This window comes from Macaca nemestrina, chromosome 7, assembly GCF_043159975.1.
Source record: "Macaca nemestrina isolate mMacNem1 chromosome 7, mMacNem.hap1, whole genome shotgun sequence".
NCBI classification, from domain to species: Eukaryota; Metazoa; Chordata; class Mammalia; order Primates; family Cercopithecidae; genus Macaca; species Macaca nemestrina.
In genome coordinates this window covers 85,847,161-85,867,503 of record NC_092131.1, presented here as the reverse complement: position 1 = coordinate 85,867,503, position 20,343 = coordinate 85,847,161, and the positions used below count along the sequence as shown (strand labels likewise).

Below are 20,343 nucleotides of genomic sequence, written 5' to 3'. Positions count from 1 at the left end.
TCAGAAATAACCAAGAACCAACCAACACACTCTTGTGTTAGTGTGGAGGCCCAAGGTGACGTAAGTGAATGTGGTTCCAGACGAAAACCTTCCCCTCTCCAACATAAAGATGCCAAAGACTATGTATAAAGCAAGTCCTAAATCACTCCATAGTTCCATTTGAATATATTTCCCCAGTTCTTATGCATTGCTTCTGCATACACAGAATTCAGTGATAAAAATTGAGACTCTGTCCTAGATATAGTAATTAATTCAGATATCAATGCCAATTGACTGTGTAGAGGGGAGACAATTTTGTACCAAGATTTACTAACCTCTATTTTAATGAGAAAACCAATGGAAAAGCTTTCTTCCTACTATGACTCTCTCTGGATAAATTGCTTGCCAGGAAGTGTTAGGATATTTCTGCCATGACTCTTTGGCTTCCACACCCAAAGACATTTGGTCTCCATCACATGTGCAGGAAGGATCTCCTTGTTCAGCAGTATTTACACCATCACCCTGACACCAGTAGTCAGATATAACTATACAACTTGGGGCCTGAGTGCTGGGAAACTGCCCATACCCACTGCTGACTTGGTCTTCTCACCAGCTGCTTGATCCAACAGATGTATCTTCCTTATGAGGCACCAGAGACCCAGAACGTCCACATCCTGTGGTCCCCTGTGCCCTTAACACCCCACATTTGAGTTCCTTTCCAATTCAGAGAACAAAACATGCAGGCTTTGAGCCAATTTACAACAGATGTGGGTCACAACCACCAACTACCCAGGAAGCCTCCACCAGAGCAGGGCATGAGAACCGGCTTCTTAGATATTCCCATACATGATCCCATCAATCATTTAACAACTGTTCAAAGAGAAAGACTAGGAGACTTTCTCCAGAGCATCCCCAGGGATTTAATTCACTATGCTAGAAATTAAGAGATTACTACTAAGATATAAGAAGGCTAAGACAGAGTTAAGGGAATTATTGGAAAGTTGGCATTACAAATTTACATGTACACTGGGAAAATCTGCAGCACTACCCATAGCTTTGACATAATGCCTTCCTATACCCTGTCCTTGCGCAACTCTGACTCCCACATCATGGTCATACTCTGGATAGGCCCCTCTCTGCATGTAGAACAATATGAATGGGGATTCTGCTTATCAGGATATCATCACTAGTCTGTGCCAGTCCTTGCAAGAACGTCCTTGTGCTGCGACTATTTGTACGAGACGGTACCCTGGCCACCTCTAAGTGTGCAGACTTTTTAAACATTTTTCCCCCAAGAAAGTGGTCCCTGATGGCACTGCCTACTGAGTAAAGCTAAGAAAGATAGGAAGAAAGAGGACGAAGTGCAAGGAGAGAAACGTTAGTGCGAGGAGAAAAATAATGATGTGGATGTAGAATATTTATAATGTGAATTCATATTAACCTGACTTCCTCAGAAAATGTCAACGTTAGTATTAGGATGTGTATTTCCTTCAGAGCTCTGAAAGAAAATATGAGAATTCAAGGGGTGCTACTGCAGAATCCACACACACACACACAAAAGTGCTTCACTGTGGCTGGAATGATGCAGAGTCTTGGCAATAGCTCAGGAAGCTGCCAGCTGTCCTCCTATTGTAAACAGTGAAGTAGGTCATCTGTGGCTCCCCATCCTCATCTGTCTAGGCCGTTTTCTTGGACCCTCCTCCACATCCCATTCCTCATATGTTTTCATTCTATTTCCATCAAACTGCAATCTCAAGAAATGGCCTGAAATCACTTCATACTAATGTCTGAGGAATGAAAACAGAGGAAGGCTTTAGCTTTTCTGAGATTGGCAGGGAGGGTCGCAAGTGAGCATTGTGTTTTCCTAGACATAATAGCCATAAGCTAAACAATGCAGCAACCACAGCAGAACTTTCCAAGTCTGAGGAACACTGCCCAAAATGAAAGACAGAGGTTTGTGCTCTCTTCGTATGGAGGTTCAGTGTGGATCATACACAGAGAGTCTGGAGCCTCCCACAGTGGGCACTTCTTTTCCCTTGTCCAGGAAGAAGTCCAGCTGGAGCAGACAACCAGAGAGAACATTAGCCTGACCATGGGGAAAGGCACTGCAGCAGAATTAGGACCAATGGAGGAAAAAAAGATGTCTGGAAAGATACTTCATTTCAATAGCAGTAATAGCTTTATAAGAGTTGATAGCCATTCAGCAGTGAAACAAGCATCCTTGTCAGTGGATGAGTTCGGTGAATGACTACACTGGGAAGGTTGTCTACATTGGTTGGGAGCTAAATTCAATGAGCTCTTTCCCTCCTAGGATTCATTATATACTGTATGTATATGATTACATACACAGAGTATATGTAATATATGTATAATATGTATATTACATATACTCTGTATATGTAGATTACATACACATATATGTAATATATGTATAATATGTATATTACATGTACTCTGTATATGTAGATTACATACACATATATTACACGTACTCCGTACATGTAATCATACACCTTATACACATTTGTATCCATTATATAATCAATTTTCCATGTTATTGGTATTTTTCCTAATCAATATTTTTAATAAGCTACGTTAGTACTGTGTCTAGAGGTATATTATAGTTTACTCAATCAGTTCTCTTCATGGTTGAGCATTTAGGCAGCCTCTACATTTTTCCTACTATGAAAATTATTGTGATGAACACACCTGTACTTACAACTTTTTCACTATTTAAAATCATCATATATGTATATGATTATTTGGACCCTCTTCCACATCCCATTCCTCATATGCTGTCATTCTATTTCCATCAAAATGCGAACTCAAGAAATAACCTGAAATCAATTCATACTAATGTTTAAGTAATGAAAACGGAGGGAGGCTTTAGCTTTTCTGAGATTGGCGGGGAGGGTCACAGGTGAGCATTGTATTTTAATAGAGATAATAGCCTAAGCTAAACACTGCAGCAACCACAGCAGATATTCAAATGGTATATATAAAAATACACAATTATATTTGTATAAATATATATATAAACATATAATAAAGTAAGCTTCTATTTTCTTAATTAGAAGATTCAAATTAAGAATTTTGTCCAACTTGAATATATAAAACTTTAGGGTTATAGAGAAATTAGCCAATTCTACTTTAGAGTTTTAATGTATTAAGACAGTTAAACATGCATATTTTAAAATCACATATTATGTAAGATAATGTATCAATTTTGAATACTGCCTTTTCCTTTTCATAATTCATAAAATAACTTTAAATTCTTCTTAAGCATTTCAAATCAATGTATTTGTCACCACTAGAGCCACTTTTTTATCCTCAAATATTTTTCCAGAGTATATGAAACTCACTTTGCTAAATTGAAAATTTAGAAGCACATTAGATTTAGAAACATAATTCTAAATTGTTTGAACAATAGCACATTATTAATACCTACTTTTGAGACATAATACATACTCACATAACATTAGAATCATTGTTTTGCCATTTATCCTATAAGTGAATATTCATGATCTCCACAACAAAACATTTCCTTTGATAGATTTGTTTAAACAATATCAAACACTTGCAATCTTGAAGGCACTGGGAGACCCAAAAAATAGTTACTATGTTTCTGTTAAACTACTTAGTCGTCTTTTTAACTAATTGTATCAGCTCACTGCCATAAGCATCCATGAGCTAGCATTGATTGAGATCATTCCAATGTGTCCTCACTGAACTGTACCTAACTGTTCAAAGTAAAATAATTAAGTGAAAGCATTGTAATATTGTTTTTCATAATTATTGTAAGGAATCAAATATAAGGGATTTCTTCTTCTCTGAGGATCATGAACCTTACTCCATGTTCAAATAGATATAGTATTTTCTCACAGTAAATTCCCCAAAGTGGAAATAGTTGTTCAAAAGAATATAAATATTTTTACTCTTTTGACATTAACTAATTGGCTTCCAATAAAAATCAAACAATTTATATTGTTACCAACATCTTGCCCACATTGGGAGTGTCACCATTTTGAGCACAAGCTGTAATTAAATATCTAACCAAAAAATTGTTTGTTAATACTTTACATTTTTATTACTAGAGAGTTAAAACATTTTTCAAGTCTGATAATCAATGATTAACTTTCTTCATTTGTCCTTCACCCATTCGTTTTTTAGGTTGATAGTGTTTTACTCATTTATTTGTGTGATTATAATAATTTTGTGCCTGAGTTTCACAGCATTTAACCACAATAACAGCATTGGTGAAAGGAGTTTCAGAGGTATTGTGGATGGCAGAGGGTGGTGATGGCAAAGTGCCAAGGAAAGGGAAAAAGGAAGAAGAGGGTTTTTATACTGATGTGTTTCACTGTGCCTTCGTACCACAGAGGTTGGAGTGCATTAAGCCTTTGTTCAAAAACACCCAGCTGTGATCCGCTATGTAGGTCTCAGCATTGGAAGAGTCCTCTGAGTGTCATGGGAAAATAATATATGAGTTTTATTGCGCCTGTGTCCCAACTATTTTCTATTTATTCCACATTGGTCTACTGCAATAGTTTCAGAACATAAACAAGTATCACCAAAAACATCAGTGATAAATAATTCCAACCACTCATTTCAATATTTACTAAATATACCCATGGCACTGAAAAGAGAATATAATGGAAGAGTAAAGGAGTTGGGACTAATCGTGACTGAGTACCTGAATAGTAGGCTACACACTAGGTATATGATGAACCAAGAAGTTGAACCCAAATCTAACTAACTTACATAATCCCTTCCTTCAAAGAACTTAGTGTCCAGTACAAGGCAAGTGTTCAAGAAAGAGCTTGTTGTGAATTGAATCCATTTCATTGGAATACAGCATCCTTGCAGAGTTCCAACTTTTTAAAATAATGTGTTTCTAAAGACCATTGTCTTTTTTTTTTTTTTTTTTTTTTTTTTTTTTTTTTTTTTTTGAGACGGAGTCTTGGTCTGTCGCCCGGGCTGGAGTGCAGACCATTGTCTTTAGAAAGACCAGTGATCAAAGACCTTAGACCACTGGTCTAAGGACCATCTGGAAGCAGATCCCCAAGGTGAAATTCTGACATTGAATGCCCGATTCCTAACAGGTCATGTGCCTTGTTCTGATGAGAAAACTGTCGAATGAGGGAGTTGCAGTGGCATGAAGGTTGTTAGTAGGTAGCATGGGCCAAATGGCCCAGTGATGTGGTGAAAAGTGCACTCCTCCAAATAAGACCCTAGTTACTAGAAAGTCACAAGTAGGTAAACAGATGCTGGTAGGGACAGTTTTTGTTGGATAAAGTCAGCAAAGAAAAGCTTTTAGAGGAGACGAATCCTGAGCTGGTGCCTACAGATAGTGACAGCCCTAGTGCAACTGGGAATATTACGGAGAGTGAAAGAATCTCCCTCTCTAACTAATGCCACCAAGAAGTCCCTTCACCCCAGAGCAAAGACATAACCTATCTCCACCCAAGTGAGCTATGTATTTTTAAAATATATCCCCTCTGAACTAAACCACTTTTCTGTTCACTTCAGATCAACCAGTGTTAATACCATAGATCTGAGAGCCTAGAAGTCCTGAGTTTTTCTTCACTCTTCTCGACCCCATGTGAGTTTGATTCAAGAACATGAGGATTAGTCCCTTCTCTTGGAATTACAATCACCAATTAGCACACCATGTCCAATTGCTCCTTTTAAGTCTAGGAGAGCACAAACAATGCACAGGTGAAGAAAACTATGCCTAGGCCTCCTCCCTAGGTTGTCCAAAGTAACTGAATTTATGACTTCAAGGACAGAATACATCAACCCAATCAAAATAAAATCAAAGAAGCCCATTTTCAGGGACTAGAAACAATTCACAGAAATAACACCTTGAATGAAATTCTCATTTTTAGTGCAGAAATGGAACATAACATCCTTAGATTACTTGCTTTCTAAAAGTGAATACTCTTTAGGTATTACTTTTTCAACATTGATGAGTTTACAACATTTATTTTTGCATAGCAGACAGAACTGTGTAGGCATTCACAGTTACAGAAAGAAGAAATTGACTAGCTTCCTGCTTCACACAAAGAAATCATGCAAAAAAAAAACATTTCAAGCCAAAAGAAAAAAAAAGTTTTAAAACATTTTAAAGTCTCAGATTACTTGCTGGCTATAATGGGAATGTGTAACTTTGTGAAGATATCTGTGGCCATCTTATCCTAATGATCACTCATCTTTATCAAGCCATTATATTCGTCTTGACATGATGCAATATACAGGGCATAACATCACCTACACGGTATTTCTGACATAAATAAATAAATAAACTAAAACTAATCAAACTTTAGTTCTAACAGGAGACAGGAAGTTAGAAAAGCAAATTAAAGGATTCCACAAAGAAACATCTAGACAAATCCAGCAGGTGAGACATTCCACTGAACAGGTTCAGTCTCACTGATAATCAATGTCATGAAAAAGGGGGAAAAAAGTGCAGTAGAGGGGAAGCAGTGGAAGGAGAACTATTAAAGATTAAAGAGATGTAAAAGATTTAACAACAATGGAATGCATAGTCTTTGAATGGATCCTTGTTTAAAAAAAAAAAAAATCTGTAACAGAGGCCAGGCACGGTGGCTCACGCTTATAATTCCAGCACTTTGGGAGGCAGAGGCTGGAGGACCACTTGAGCCCAGGAGTTTGAGACCCTGTGCCTGTAAAAAAGAAAGAGGAAGGAAGGAAGGAAGGAAGGAAGGAAGGAAGGAAGGAAGGAAGGAAGGAAGGAAGGAAGGAAGGAAGGAAGGAAGGAAGGAAGGAAGGAAGGAAGGAAGGAAGGAAGGAAAGAAGGAAGGGAAGGAGAAAGAAAGAAAGAGAAAGAGAGAGAAAGAAAGAAAGAAAGAAAGAAAAGAAAGAAAGAAAGAAAGAAAGAAAGAAAGAAAGAAAGAAAGAAAGAGAAAGAAAGAAAGAAAGAAAGAAAGAAAGAAAGAAAGAAAGAAAGAAAGAAAGAAAGAAAGAAAGAAAGAAAGAAAGAATCTATAAAAGACATTTGGAGCATTTGGAGGAAAATTAGGAAAACTCGACTATGGGTTGGCTATTAAATTATTTTCGGGAATTTCTGTTAACTTTGTCAGGTGGGAAATGGTATTGTGGTTGTGTAGAAAAATATTCCTTTTCGTAATATACACTGAAGTGAATTGTCATTTTATCTGTAATTTTTTTAAATACTCAAGCAAAATAAATAGAAAATATGACAAATGTTAACAATTGTTAAATCTAGGTGATCATTCTATAGATACTTATTTTGTTAATCTCTTCTTTTTGGATTGTTTCAAAAATTTTATAATAAAATCCTTTTTTAAAGTTTTCATTTTGTGACTGGCATGTTAGCTCACCCCTGTAATCCTAGCACTTTGGGGAGCCAGGGCAGGTAGATTGCTTGAGCCCAAGAGTTCTAAACCAGCCTGGGCAACATAGCAAAACCCTGTCTCTACAAAAGAATGCAAAAAATTTCCCAAGCAAAGTGGTGCATGCCTGCAGTCCCAGATACTAGAGAGGCTGAGGTGGGAGGATCACTTGAACCTGGGAGGTCAAGGCTACAGTGAGCCATGAGCATGCCTCTGCACTCCAGCCTAGATGACAGAGTGAGAATCTGTCTCAAAAAAATAAACAATAAAGTTTTCATTTTTAAATGGCCAACAAGTCTACAGCAAATTTAAACAATGAAAATTTGAAATACAATATCTTCCTTAAAAATTAGCATATTTTCTTAAGGAATACTACTCTGCTCAAAGAATTCCCTAGATCTGTAAGCATTCGGACAAATTAAAATCTTGTGTTTATATAACATATTTCTAAGACAACAATGAATTCTGTCACTAACTATATGAGTAAAATGAACAAGAAAACCATTAATAATGATGTTGCACATTTTAGATTCTTATTATTCTTTTTCAAGACACAGGCATAACTGAGATATCTTAAAATCACTGACTTTCAAGATTTGACATAATGGTAATAGCTCAAGATCAAGTCTTCCCTTTGTGTTAGAAGTGGGGGTGGGACAGTTCCAGACTTCCACAGTTGTACCAATGAACCCCAATCAGACGATTTTCAAGCTACTTCTCCTTCAGTGGGTGGGCATCAGAGAGAAGCTAAGAGATGGTTTTGACAAAACCCAAAATGTGTCCAGACCCCTCAAATAAGGTAGCCTGACCAGGTTTAATCCATTCTTAGGGCTTAATATGGATCTCAGTTCAAAATCCTGGTCTCTTTTAATTCTTGTCCAGTTGCTAAGTGTATTGTTTGTTTGACCCATTAACTCTGCAAGTCATGTTGGTCCATTCTTCTTCTTTACGGTTTTGCAAAAAACCTCAGGTTACAGTTTCAAGTATCTGTCACTTAAACAAGTAAGCACTTATTATTTTTAATGGGAGGGCTAATATATTGCCACAAAAATATAGTATGGGTACTGAAGAAAATATACACAGACTCTCAGGTCATCACTGAGCCTTCCCACCATCATCATAGATCCAGCATCTGACTTCCAGAGTACCACCAAGAAGAAATCAGAGGCAGATGACATACAGATCCATGGTCCTTGACTCTAGAGAGTCCAACCAAAATGTGTGGATCCATTTAATCATTTCTACAGAAATGAAAGGCTACTGCTCCAAATGACTTCTAACCACTCACTCATCCATCACTCAAAGCATATGATACAATTGATCTACTGGTCATTAGCAAAGTAGGTAGAGAGTAGTGAAGTAGTGGAGAGAGCTTGGTATTTACTGCTGCTGTTGCAGCTTTGGTAGCACAAACAACACGGAATTAGGACAGGGATTTTCAAAGTATTACCCACAGACCTCTGGGCACCTCAAGATCTTTTCAGGGAGCCCATGAGGTCAGAATTATTTTCACAATAACAGCAAAACATTATTTGCCTTTTTCATTGTGTTGATATTTACACTAATGGTGGAAAAGCAATGGTGGATAAAACTGCTGGTGCCTTAGCATGAATCAAGGCAGGGGCATCAAATTTGTATTAATAATCATTATATTCTTCACTGCCACAAATTTTCAGGGGGAAAAAGTTAGTTTCACTTAAAAATGATACTGACTGTGTCACCTTGCTAGGGCTGCCATAACGAAATACCACAGACTAGGCGACTTAAACAACAGAAATTTATTTTCTCACAGTTCTACAGGATAGAAGTCCAAGATCAAAGTGCTGGCAGAGTTGGTTTCTTCTAAGGCCTCTCTGCTCCATCTCCAAGCAGATGGCAGGCTTCTCGTTGTGCCCTGAAGAAAGGGTGGTCTTTCCTCTTTGTGTGGGGCACGCTGGTGTCTCTTCTCATGGTGTGTCCAAATTTCCTCCTCTTTTTTTTTTTTGAGACGGAGTCTGGCTCTGTCGCCCAGGCTGGAGTGCAGTGGCCGGATCTCAGCTCACTGCAAGCTCTGCCTCCCGGGTTTACACCATTCTCCTGCCTCAGCCTCCCGAGTAGCTCGGACTACAGGCGCCCACCACCTCGCCCAGCTAGTTTTTTGTATTTTTTAGTAGAGACAGGGTTTCACCATGTTAGCCAGGATGGTCTCGATTTCCTGACCTCGTGATCCGCCCGTCTGGACCTCCCAAAGTGCTGGGATTACAGGCTTGAGCCACCGTGCCCTGCCATTTCCTCCTCTTATATAAGGACATCAGTCAGACTGAGTTAGGGCCAAACTTAATGGCCTCATTTTAACTTAAAACCTCTCAAAAGGCCCTTTCTGCAAATATAGCCACATTCTGAGGTTATGGGATTCAGGGCTTAAACATGAATTTAGGGGGCAAACGATTGAGCCCATAATACTTACAAAGCAGTAATAATTATTAATTGTATTAAATCTCAACTTTTGAGTACATTTTTTTTAGTATTCTGTGCGACAAAATGGTAAGTACACATAAAGCACTTCTGTTACATTCCAAATTATGATCGTTATCTAAGATCACACTTGTGTGGTTGTTTGAGTTGCAAGTTGAACTAGCTACTTTTTCCAAAAAACACACATTTTTGTTTGAAAGAACAATTGACAGGCAACTATGGTTATTCAGACTTATAGATTTGCCAGCCATTTTCTTAAAAACAGATGAACAGAGCCTGTCATATTAAAATAAACAACTGCTAGTTGTTGCTAATTATTAAATTTTTTTTTTTTTTTTTTTTTTTTTTTGGACAGAGTCTCACTCTGTCGCCTAGGCTGGAGTGCAGTGGTGTGATCTCAGATCACTGCAACCTCCACTTCCTGGGTTCAAGTGATTCTACTGCCTCAGCCTCTCAAGTCGCTGGGATTATAGCCACGCGCCACCACACCCAGTTAATTTTTGTGTTTTTAGTAGAGACGAGGTTTCACCATGTTGGTCAGGCTGGTCTCGAATGCCTGACCTCAAGTGATCTGCCTATCTCAGCTTCCCAAAGTGCTGGGATTACAGGTGTGTGCCACCGTGCCCAACCTGTTAATTATAAAATCTAAACTTCCAGGAAAAATTAGAGTTTTAGGAAATTTATGTTTGCCACTGTGAAGTAGATTGCTCACCAATATTTAAAAATTTTTCCTGATTTAAAGAGACTAGTGATTATGTTAACTACTGTAATACTTTGGCATTGAATAATAAAATGTGTGCTAACAGGTGGAAGCTGCTTAACAGTGAACCAATTTTCTCAAGTGACCAATGGATGCGTTAAGAAGCATGCATGGGTGAACATTCTATCCACATTTCAGGATAAACCAATGTTTTAATGTAACAGAATATGATAAGTTCACTAACACGGTGTCAGATTTCACATCATAACTAACCTTCAAAGAAACTACCTTTTGTCATGTTATGGTGCAATATAAAGAATACTGTAGCCACAATATTTTGAACAGGCTGTTAAAATACTCCTTTGTTTTCACACTACATATCTATGTAAGGCCAGATTTCTCTCATATATTTCAACCAAACCAACATATTGCAATAGGTAGAGTGCATAAGCAGACATGAGAATCCAACTGTCTTCTGATACGCCAGCTCTTCTCTGATAGATATCTGAAGACTATGATCACTGTGATACCTCCCTTCCTTTGGTCTACAGTCTCCCATATGTTTTAGCTATTCTTCCCAGGACATGGTTTGAAGTCTCTTAAACAACCTAGTATCCCTTTTAAAACACATTGTAGTTTGTCTACAACTCTCAAACCATATGTGTTAATACCAGGAGCAGCGGGTAGAGATAAATAACACTAGCTCAAAGTTCACAGTCCCAAATATTCTAAGCCTGGAGGATGCCCCTGTTCAATCTCTATTTCATTTCTTGGCTTAATATCCCACAAATTTGCTCCCAAGCATGAGATCACAATCCAGCCAGGACTGAACAGTACCACAGTCAACCCAGCCTCCAACACTGTCCCTTTCCTCTGAAAATGAGAGTGCCTGGCAAAAAGAACATGACACAGCTCCTTCCATGAAGAGTTGAACCTCAGGATTCATCCACCGTGTGCCTGCTCTTCCCCTTTCCTGCAGAAGAGCATCTCACATCATGATAAAAAACTACACAGAGAAAGAAAGGGCCAGGTTGCCCAGACTACCCTATGGCCACCCCAGGGAAAGGTATCAACGGAGAGGCTGAAACATTCTCAAACCGTAAATGCCAGAATGAAAGACCAAAGAAGACATTTGCCTAGTGTACCAAAAAGATCACTGCACTGGGATATAGATACCCAATTTCTTGTATGTTCTTTTGAAGTTGGGTGACTTGGTCAAGTTGCGAAACCTCTCTGGATCTTTCTAGACTCTCTCATCTGAAAACTTAGGAGAGTAAATATATGATCTTTGAAACGTCTCCCAGCTATGGCATTCGAGGATTCCTCTCCAGAGGTGCAATTGATCTTTGATTACCCATGTTAGTGGAAGAGAACATGACTTGAATACTCCAAATATGTAGACAATGTGAAACTCATTTCTATACAGCTTTAGAATATATTATATGGTATGGAGTAAATCACAACAAATTAAACTTACCCACCATGTTTAACTCAGGCTAATATTAAAAATCAATGTGTTTTAAGTAGTGGTCCCATGTACCACTAAACAAATGTTAAGGCAGTATTCCATAAGGCAGCCTGGTGCCAGGCAGTGAGCCAGAGCCTGGGAGTTGGGAAGATCTGGCCATGGCTCTGTCACTTACTAGCTTATCTTCCCTGAATCTGAAATACCTCATCCTTAAAATGGATTCAGAAGGCACTTTCTGAGCACTCACTGGGTCAGGCTCTGTACTGGTACATGGTATACAGGTATGAACAAAACAGATCACTTCCCTCAAGGGTCTCGACCTAATGAAGAAGAGGGAAAAAGGGTTTTGAGTGCAAAAATAAAGATAAGTACTGGATGCCATGAAAATTCTGAAAAGGGTGAGCACTTAACCCAGATCAGTTTGGGGTAGTCATTTAGGAATTCCCAGGGAAGCAAACAACTAAGCTAAGACCCTGAAAATGCAGAGGATTTAAAGAGAGGGGCTAGGGATCAACTGGGGGATAGAAGAAGGAAAGGGCATCTTAAGCAAAGAAATATGAAAAAGCACAGAGCATTCAGGAAGTAAGTAGTTCAATGCAACTGCATTTAAGGGAGCAAGTAAGCTAAGGTCTTGTGTTTTATACTGTTTTGTCCTGAGGATAATAGGAAGCCACCAAAAATTTTATGTATACCATTCCATAATTGCTGGAGACATAGTTAAAAGCATATGAGGGTGGAATCCTCCCAAGATCCACCATCTGTATTAATCAACTATTTTTGTTATAATTGTGATCTATAACAAACAACCCCAAAATTTCAATTGCTTACAGTAACAAACATGTATCACTTTTGCTCACTGGTCTGCAGGCCACCTGGACTTGGCTTCAAGATGTGAGTTGGATTTAGATCTGTTCTATGTGTCTTCATTTTAGAGGTCAGGGTGAAGTAGCAACGACTCCCTGGAGAACACTCCTTACATCTCAAAGGATAGAGGCTAAAGAGTGCTGGTGGAGGCCAGGCACAGTGGCTCATGCCTGTAATCCCAGTACTTTGGGAGGCCGAGGTGGGCAGATCACAAAGTCAAGAGTTCAAGACCAGCCTGACCAACATTGTGAAACCCTGTCTCTACTAAAAATACAAAAATTAGCCGGGCGTGGTGGCACACACCTGTAATCCCAGCTGCTTAGGAGGCTGAGGCAGGAGAATCACTTGAATCCGGGACACAAAGGTTGCAGTGAGACGAGATCACACCAGTACATTCCAGCATGGGCAACAGAGCAAGACTCCATCTCAAAAAAAAAAAAAAAAAAAAAAAGAGTGCTGGTGGAAACCCATGATGTGACATGTCCGAAGACTCAGCTTAGAACTGGCACACCAGTTTAGAACTGATACACTGAGCCAGCTTGGCCTGACCTAACTGTCAGGACCCTTTGATCTTGCTGGAGCTTGACTTGGAGAAAACATCTGGTTCCGGGGATTCTCAGGGACCATATAGTGTGAAACCAAGGGGAAGTTTTTGTAAAACTCTGTAGCTCTGTGACTGGGTGGATACGCACAGTGCTACAAAACCTACAGAGACCTGTACAAAAACTTCAGGGGCAAAAGTGCCACTCATATTCTATGAATCAAAGCATAATGAAGCCCCAATGTCAATAGAGCCTGTAGTAGGAAGCCCTGCAAAGTCACATGGCAAAGAACCTGGAGGTACACTTCTATTACAGGGAGGAAGTGAAGAGTTGGGAAGCCACATTCTCATCAGGATTCCCAACGTTTGTTTCCTCTAACTAATTCTATTTATACCAGTTTCTGATGGTGTGAAAGTCACCAGCTTCTTGGGAAAGTCACCAGCACTAGAAGGAGCTCAATGAGTCTCATATGGGTGAGTCAGAAGCTTACTGCATCAATCAGCTACCTCTTGCCATTTCAAAGACTAGTACCTAAGGCCAGCTACACTCAAGAGTCCAAGTGACAGTTCTTTATTCTTACCTGGTTCTCCCCATGAGGCCTTTTGCTCTATGCCATCCTATTGCATTGTCTGTTACTGAGGCCATAACATTCTTATTTTTCTCTTTTCCTATTTGCTTTTTTTTAATCAGCAAAAGAATGCTAGATTTTATATATAGAAATAACGTTCCTTGGAGTTTATGGGGCAGGTATGCAGCTGTATGTAGGGTGGAAAGTCATCACAAAGGTCGTAGGCAAAGTAGTCATAATTAAACCAAACCATGCATTTGGATAAGACCTTCAGGGAAAGTGTGAAGATTAACCTTTTTAAATTCCTGCTCCCTGTTGCTAGATAGTAACAATAACAAAATTCATACTCTTCTTTCATGGTTAACATTTAATAAGCTCACTTTCGACGAGCCTATCATACTACTTTGTTTTGACAGCACTAGAACAGAGATCAAAGGCAAGCAAGACCACTGTCTTGTAAGCCCTGAGGAGAGTTTTTGAGAAGGCAATGACTGGGTCAAAACTCAGAGGTCAAACAAGATTAAAACTGAAAATCATCCATTGAATTTGGCCAGAGCTGCTGCCTCTGATTGCACAGGTTGTGCCTTCACAAGGGCACCTGGCAGAGAGGAGAAGTGGGGCTAAAATTCAAGGCATGCTCTGCCACCAGCCAAGGCCCTGATGTGGGGCTGCAACTTCTGGACAGGGAAGGCGTTTCATAAACCACACAAAAGTGCAATCTGTTTGCCAAGCTTGAACCCAAGGGGCTATCTCTGCATTCACCCAGCACAGCCACCTTTTCTAAATCACACAAAGCACCATGTGGGCTACTGGCCTGAATTTAGTAACTGGGAGGAGGTTAATGGAGAGGACAAAATTTTAAATTTACATGAAAACCCTTTGTAAACTGTATATATACTATTCAAGTGGAAAGCAGGGTAGGAAGAGGTGATTCACAAGCTTAGCAAGGGACAGGAGAAATTACAGTGACCACAAGCATTTTCTGCCTAACCCACAGCATGTGAATCTACATGAGATGTCTAAGTACCCGACAAACTCCTCAGTGGGAAACCATCTGAGGGCAGACTGGCCAAAAAGCACAGATGGGAGTGGATGTGATGATTTCTAAAAGTCCATTCTAGTCACAAACCCCAAGGCAAATTTAGCCAGTGGGGCAGAAGAGCCCCAGACAGAAGCACCTGAGTCAGCTTGGCCTGACCTAACTGTCAGGACCCTTTGATCTTGCTGGAGCTTGACTTGGAGAAAACATCTGGTTCTGGGGATTCTCAGGGGCCGTATAGTGTGAAACCGAGGGGAAGTTTTTGTAAAGCTCTGTAGCACTGTGACTGGGTGGATACGCACAGTGCTACAAAACCTACAGAGACCTGTACAAAAACTGCAGGGGCAAAAATGCCATTTCCCTGGGATATCCTCAGCCTGGGTCCCACACCTCAAGAGATAAAAACAGCAAGCAGCTTCCCTCCTTGCTTTGGAGTCTGGAAAGGATAGCAGGAAGCTGACTGGACCGGGGAGATGACCACGGCTGCTGACCTCTCACTCACTGCTGTTCTCCCTTAGGTAAAACTGGCATTTCTACATTTTCTTACAGCACATTTGGGGAATACAAAAAGGTATTTCCTACAAACTATTCTTGTCTTGCTTTCATGTTGATTCTATTGCAAAAGAGAGTTATATGAGCCACCTCACACGGAATTTCTAAATTCAAACCCCTAGAGAGATTTACCCAAGTGCTTTGCTTTGTGGTTTGGGAAGATGGATTTGAAGAGAGATTGATTTGTTTGTAGGCAATTACCAGCCACAGTTGCTCATTCTAAAGCTGACTGCCCTGTAAATCACCCAGTGCTTCATGCCACCCTGTCTCCTCTTGCTGTGCCACATATTATCTGCCTTTAAAGCAGCACTGGTGGCTACAAACACCTTAACCCTGCAGTAGTCATGGAGCCAAGACCCACCCTTTTGACGGTGCCAGCTTTTCAACACAGAGGGCTGAGTGTGGGTCTAGGAAGTGAGAGCAAGGTAAAACAATAGAAAGCAACAGTTCAGAGCACTGCATCAAGTGTATTGTGCCGGAAAGGTCCGCCATAGGAAATATGCTCCTCCATACTCCTCAGACAACAGCCTTCCCAAAGCAAACCTGTCCCTACCTGCAGATGATTACATCATCTATGAACAGCTGGATAAGCAACAAGTGCCATCTTTCATGGAACTGAGCCTTAAAGATCCTCCAGTCCTAAAGCTAATGGGAAGAAGGTAGGTGGGAGCAGCGCTGAGGTTTTTGTAACGTCCTCAAGTGCTGTGACACTGATAAACTCATCTTTGGAAAAGGAACCCGTGTGACTGTGGAACCAAGTAAGTAACTCATTTATTTATCTGAAATTTAAGGTTAAGGCATCCTCCATCTAAGGAGGCAGCAATAATCCTGAAATGGGAAATGGGTGAAATAGCTAGTGTTGAGGAGGACTCCTGGGAAGAGGTGAAATATGGTTAATCCTTTCCATAGGAGGGGAGCAGAAGGTATCTGTGAAAAAAGACTTTGGGGCATATGAAAGGACCCATACAGCTCAGAGGAAACAGAGAACTCTGCCCAGTTCATCGAATTCGGGTCAGGCTGTAGAAACCGCAGAGTCATTGGCCCAGCTCCCCTGAGCAGAGTCAGAATGGACATGGAATGAGGCTGACCTGAGTCCAGATGGTTTTCCCAAGGTGATTCCAAACGTTCTGACTTCCCTTACACCAAATACATCCTCCTGGGAGAGCTCAGAACTGAATCCATCTCCTGGGCATGGAGGGTGAGGCGAGAGCAAGTAGTCCCTGGTGTTGTGATATTTCTCTTTAGAAGAGAATAACCTGTTCCAGACATTTGTTTCTAATTGTTTGAGGTGCAAATGAAAACTAGGTTACTAGTGAGAAATATGGGACATTCTAGTTCCCACTGAGACCACATTCCAACCAGGACAAAGTGAATGTGTAATGCTTCCAACTAAGAAACGCTTTGAAGTCTCCAGCACACAGCCAGGAGAGTTCCCTACCACTCACCAGCGTTCAACGTTTTTGCGAAGAGTGTATGGTACCACTCACTTATTAACAGTTATGCAGGAATCGATGCTAAGGTTGTTGAAGGATCATGCTCAACACAGAGGGCATCTTTGATGTCCTTTCAATGACATTTGCATTCAACAGTGTCTTGCTAAAAAATAAAATAAAATAAGACAGTGGTCTCCACCTGGCAGCAGCTTCCAGTTAGATAGTGCATATTAATCTTAAGTAAGAAAATGTAATAAACCAATACAAAAACCCATTTCAAAGGTCCTAGGGAAGTCTAGCAATAGGGGTCAGTGGTCCCAAATCAGCCCAACCAGCTGCTAGAAAAGAAACAGCATGCCCTGCCCTGGCTGGGACTTTGGCACTCGGCTTAGGTTTTTCTAGGTAAAAGAAGGCTCTAGAGAGATAGGGTGGTGATGGTGGGCTCTTCTCAGAGACCAACTGGGGACAAGGCAGTTCCAGGCATATGCAGTGAAGGAGGCTGAGGAAGGGGAAGGACAGGCATGGGCATCCCCAGACCTCACACACTACAGGGAGAAAAGGGGCAGGGGCCCTGCCATCAAAGAGAAAGACACCCAAAGCTGTGCTAGCGGAGTCAGTGCAGAGACCTTCAGACTTTTCTAAAAATCAAAATCTTAGTAAGATTTTGAAATTTTAACTAATTTGGGCCTTTGCCTTTAGACCTCATTATCCTTAAAATTTTCACTAAAATACGTCTATCCACACTTCCAACAAAGCTAAAGACTGATTATCTTAATTTCCCTTTGTTTGCCAAGTTTTTCCTAATGAATTAAGCTCCTCTGTTTACCCATTTACTTGGTCCATATTTCCCTAACTGTGGAGTGCATAGCACATGGTTTCAGATGGAGAGACATTCTTTTTACTTGCATGGATCTATCTTTTAATGGCTATCAGAATAGTACAACTAGGTTATCAAACCCATGTGATTTCAAGTTTCCTTTTAATTATATTTTAAGTTAAAAAATGAGTAAATTTGTTTAAATTTTTAAGCAAATTATGACAGATGCATGTGATGAAAAAAGGGGGGGAGATGTGCTTAAACGAAGTTTGGGTAATGCTGAACTTCATATTGGTGCACTTCATCAGCCTTTGAAGTGAAAAAATAAGGGGTATCCAGAGGGGGCACGACCTAGAATATCTTTGAATGGCGCCTGCTATTTTTAAGCAGCCAATATTGGATTAAAGAGACAGCACTGCAAAGCCCAGGCCCTTTATCTTCTCAGAGGCCTTTTGGTGCTTTTTTTTCCTTGGGAGCTTCTTTCAAGTTCTTATTTATGGAGCTCCTGGGTAGCACAAAACTAACAGAATGAGTCTATACAAACCCACAGCTGTAGACCTCACACTTTAGTCATCTGGATAGAGTAAACCTGGAGAGGCTACTTAGCTTCATAAAACAGAACAGAGAACGGGACAAAACAGCATGGGATAAAGTAATATAAATGTGTACTTCTACGGTAACAACAGGAGCAGCGGGTAAAAGGGGCATGGTCGTTGGGAATATCTGCATGGAAGTGGGCCATGTGAGGGACTTTGAATGCAATCTATTATTTTATGTCATAATTATGTAACTACCACTCTTTGAGTGCCTACCATTTATTAGGCCACAGCACTAAGTCCTTTAATGAATGTGATTTCACTCAGTTCTCACAACGATCATGTGGAATTGAGGTACCATGACTTGCCTTTAATGGATCAGGAAACTGAATCTCAAAGGGGTTCCTCAAGATCACACAGCTTAGTAAAGTCATCATTTGAAGCACCTGCTTGATGCCAGAATCCGTGCTCTTAAGAACTCTGCTTTTCCATCAGGACTACAGCTAGACTAGGGCATGTGTGGAGGTTTCTTCTGCCTGGCCCAGCCTCTGTCTCAGGCCTCTAATGAGCTCCTTTTCAAGCTGAATCAGAAACAACAGTTATGCCACTTCCCTTCCAGTGCCATCCCCATCACTTCTCTCACCAAGGAAGAACTTCTGAACCCTTGCCAAAACCAGTTACCCAAAGCAGCATTCCCCTTCCCCAGGAGGAGCTAGGTGAGGCCCATCTCTCACATTACACCCCTGGAGACCCAGGGTCCCTAAATACAGAAGGTCCAGACGATGATCAGAGCATCACCCTTTCCCTCAAGAAAAGGAGTTCACATAATTCTGGCCTCATCAAGATGTCTCCCAGATTCCAAGAGATGACCTTCCCATTCCTCCAGACCCACTAGCCCTTGTTCTGGCATCTGACATTCCCTGTCACTCCCAGTGAGCATCTCCCAGATCAGAGCCTTTGCACCTGCAAGTCCTTCCACCTGGAGCCATTTTCTTCCAGGGACTCACACAGTTTTCTCCCTCCCCTCCTCCAGGTCTCCACTCAAATGTCATTTCCTGTGAATCCTTTCCCTACCACCTCATGTCACTCTGAAGACCCCTTTCCCTGCTTTATTTAGAGCCCTCATGTCTACTTGAAACTTTGTATGCTCATTTGCTGTCTGTTTCCCTTGCTCTGTGAGAGAAAGGACTTCGAGCTCTTTCTTACTACATCTACGAATACACTGAAAGCACTAAATAAACATTTGTTGAATGAGTGAATGAATAAAGAAAGGAATGAATGAATCAGAGAAAAAGTCAGCTGTGGTGTAAAGCAAAAGAAAAGAAAAATGAAAGGAAACTGATAACCTACAGAGCCAAGCCTGAGTCCTGGCTCTGCAAGCCATCACAGGTCACTGCCACTACGTGCCAGGCACTATTCTGGGTGCCAGGGAATCCACATGAACAAAGCAAGCATGAATTTCTGCCATATTGGAGTTTATTTTCTAATGGCAAAAGACAGATGGTAAACTAAATAAATAAATAAAATATACAGTATGTTAGGGTGGTAATAAGCCCTGAGAAGAAAAATAAAGCCGGGAAGGAGAATAAAGAGGACTAGTGAGAGGGACAGCGTGCAGTTTTAAACAGAAGAGTCACAGAAGGTCTCACTGGAAAGGGGACAGTTGAGCGGAGACCCGAGGAAGTGGTAAAGTGAGCCATGCAGACCTCTGGAGGAAGAGCACTTCCAGGCAGAGGGGACACAGTGCTGCCTGGGATGTGTGGCTGGAGGAGGGGAGGGAGTGACGGGGAGAGAATGTGAAAATGAAGTCAGATTGGTGATGGGTTGGGGATAGGGTGGCTTGTAGGCCACTGTAAGGACTTCTGCTTTTGAATTCTAAAGGGAAGATTGGAGAGTGGAAGGGAAGTCACATGTAACCTAGAGAAAAGATCTAGAGAGACAGAAATGTGAATACCAGTCCTTACCAATGGCCCTAAGAAGTGGGCACCCTCTTCATATCACATAACACCAAAAAA

The 20,343-nt window shown here is 40.7% G+C and overlaps 1 gene segment (V, D, J or C); it reads left to right on the top strand.

Annotated features, from left to right (window-relative positions):
* LOC105499650 (T cell receptor delta constant-like) overlaps positions 1 to 20,343 on the top strand; it is a 45,003-nt gene that overhangs the window by 12,388 nt on the left and 12,272 nt on the right. Inside the window, 1 exon segment of the C gene segment in view lies at positions 16,230 to 16,300. Coding sequence covers positions 16,230 to 16,300 — 71 coding nt within the window.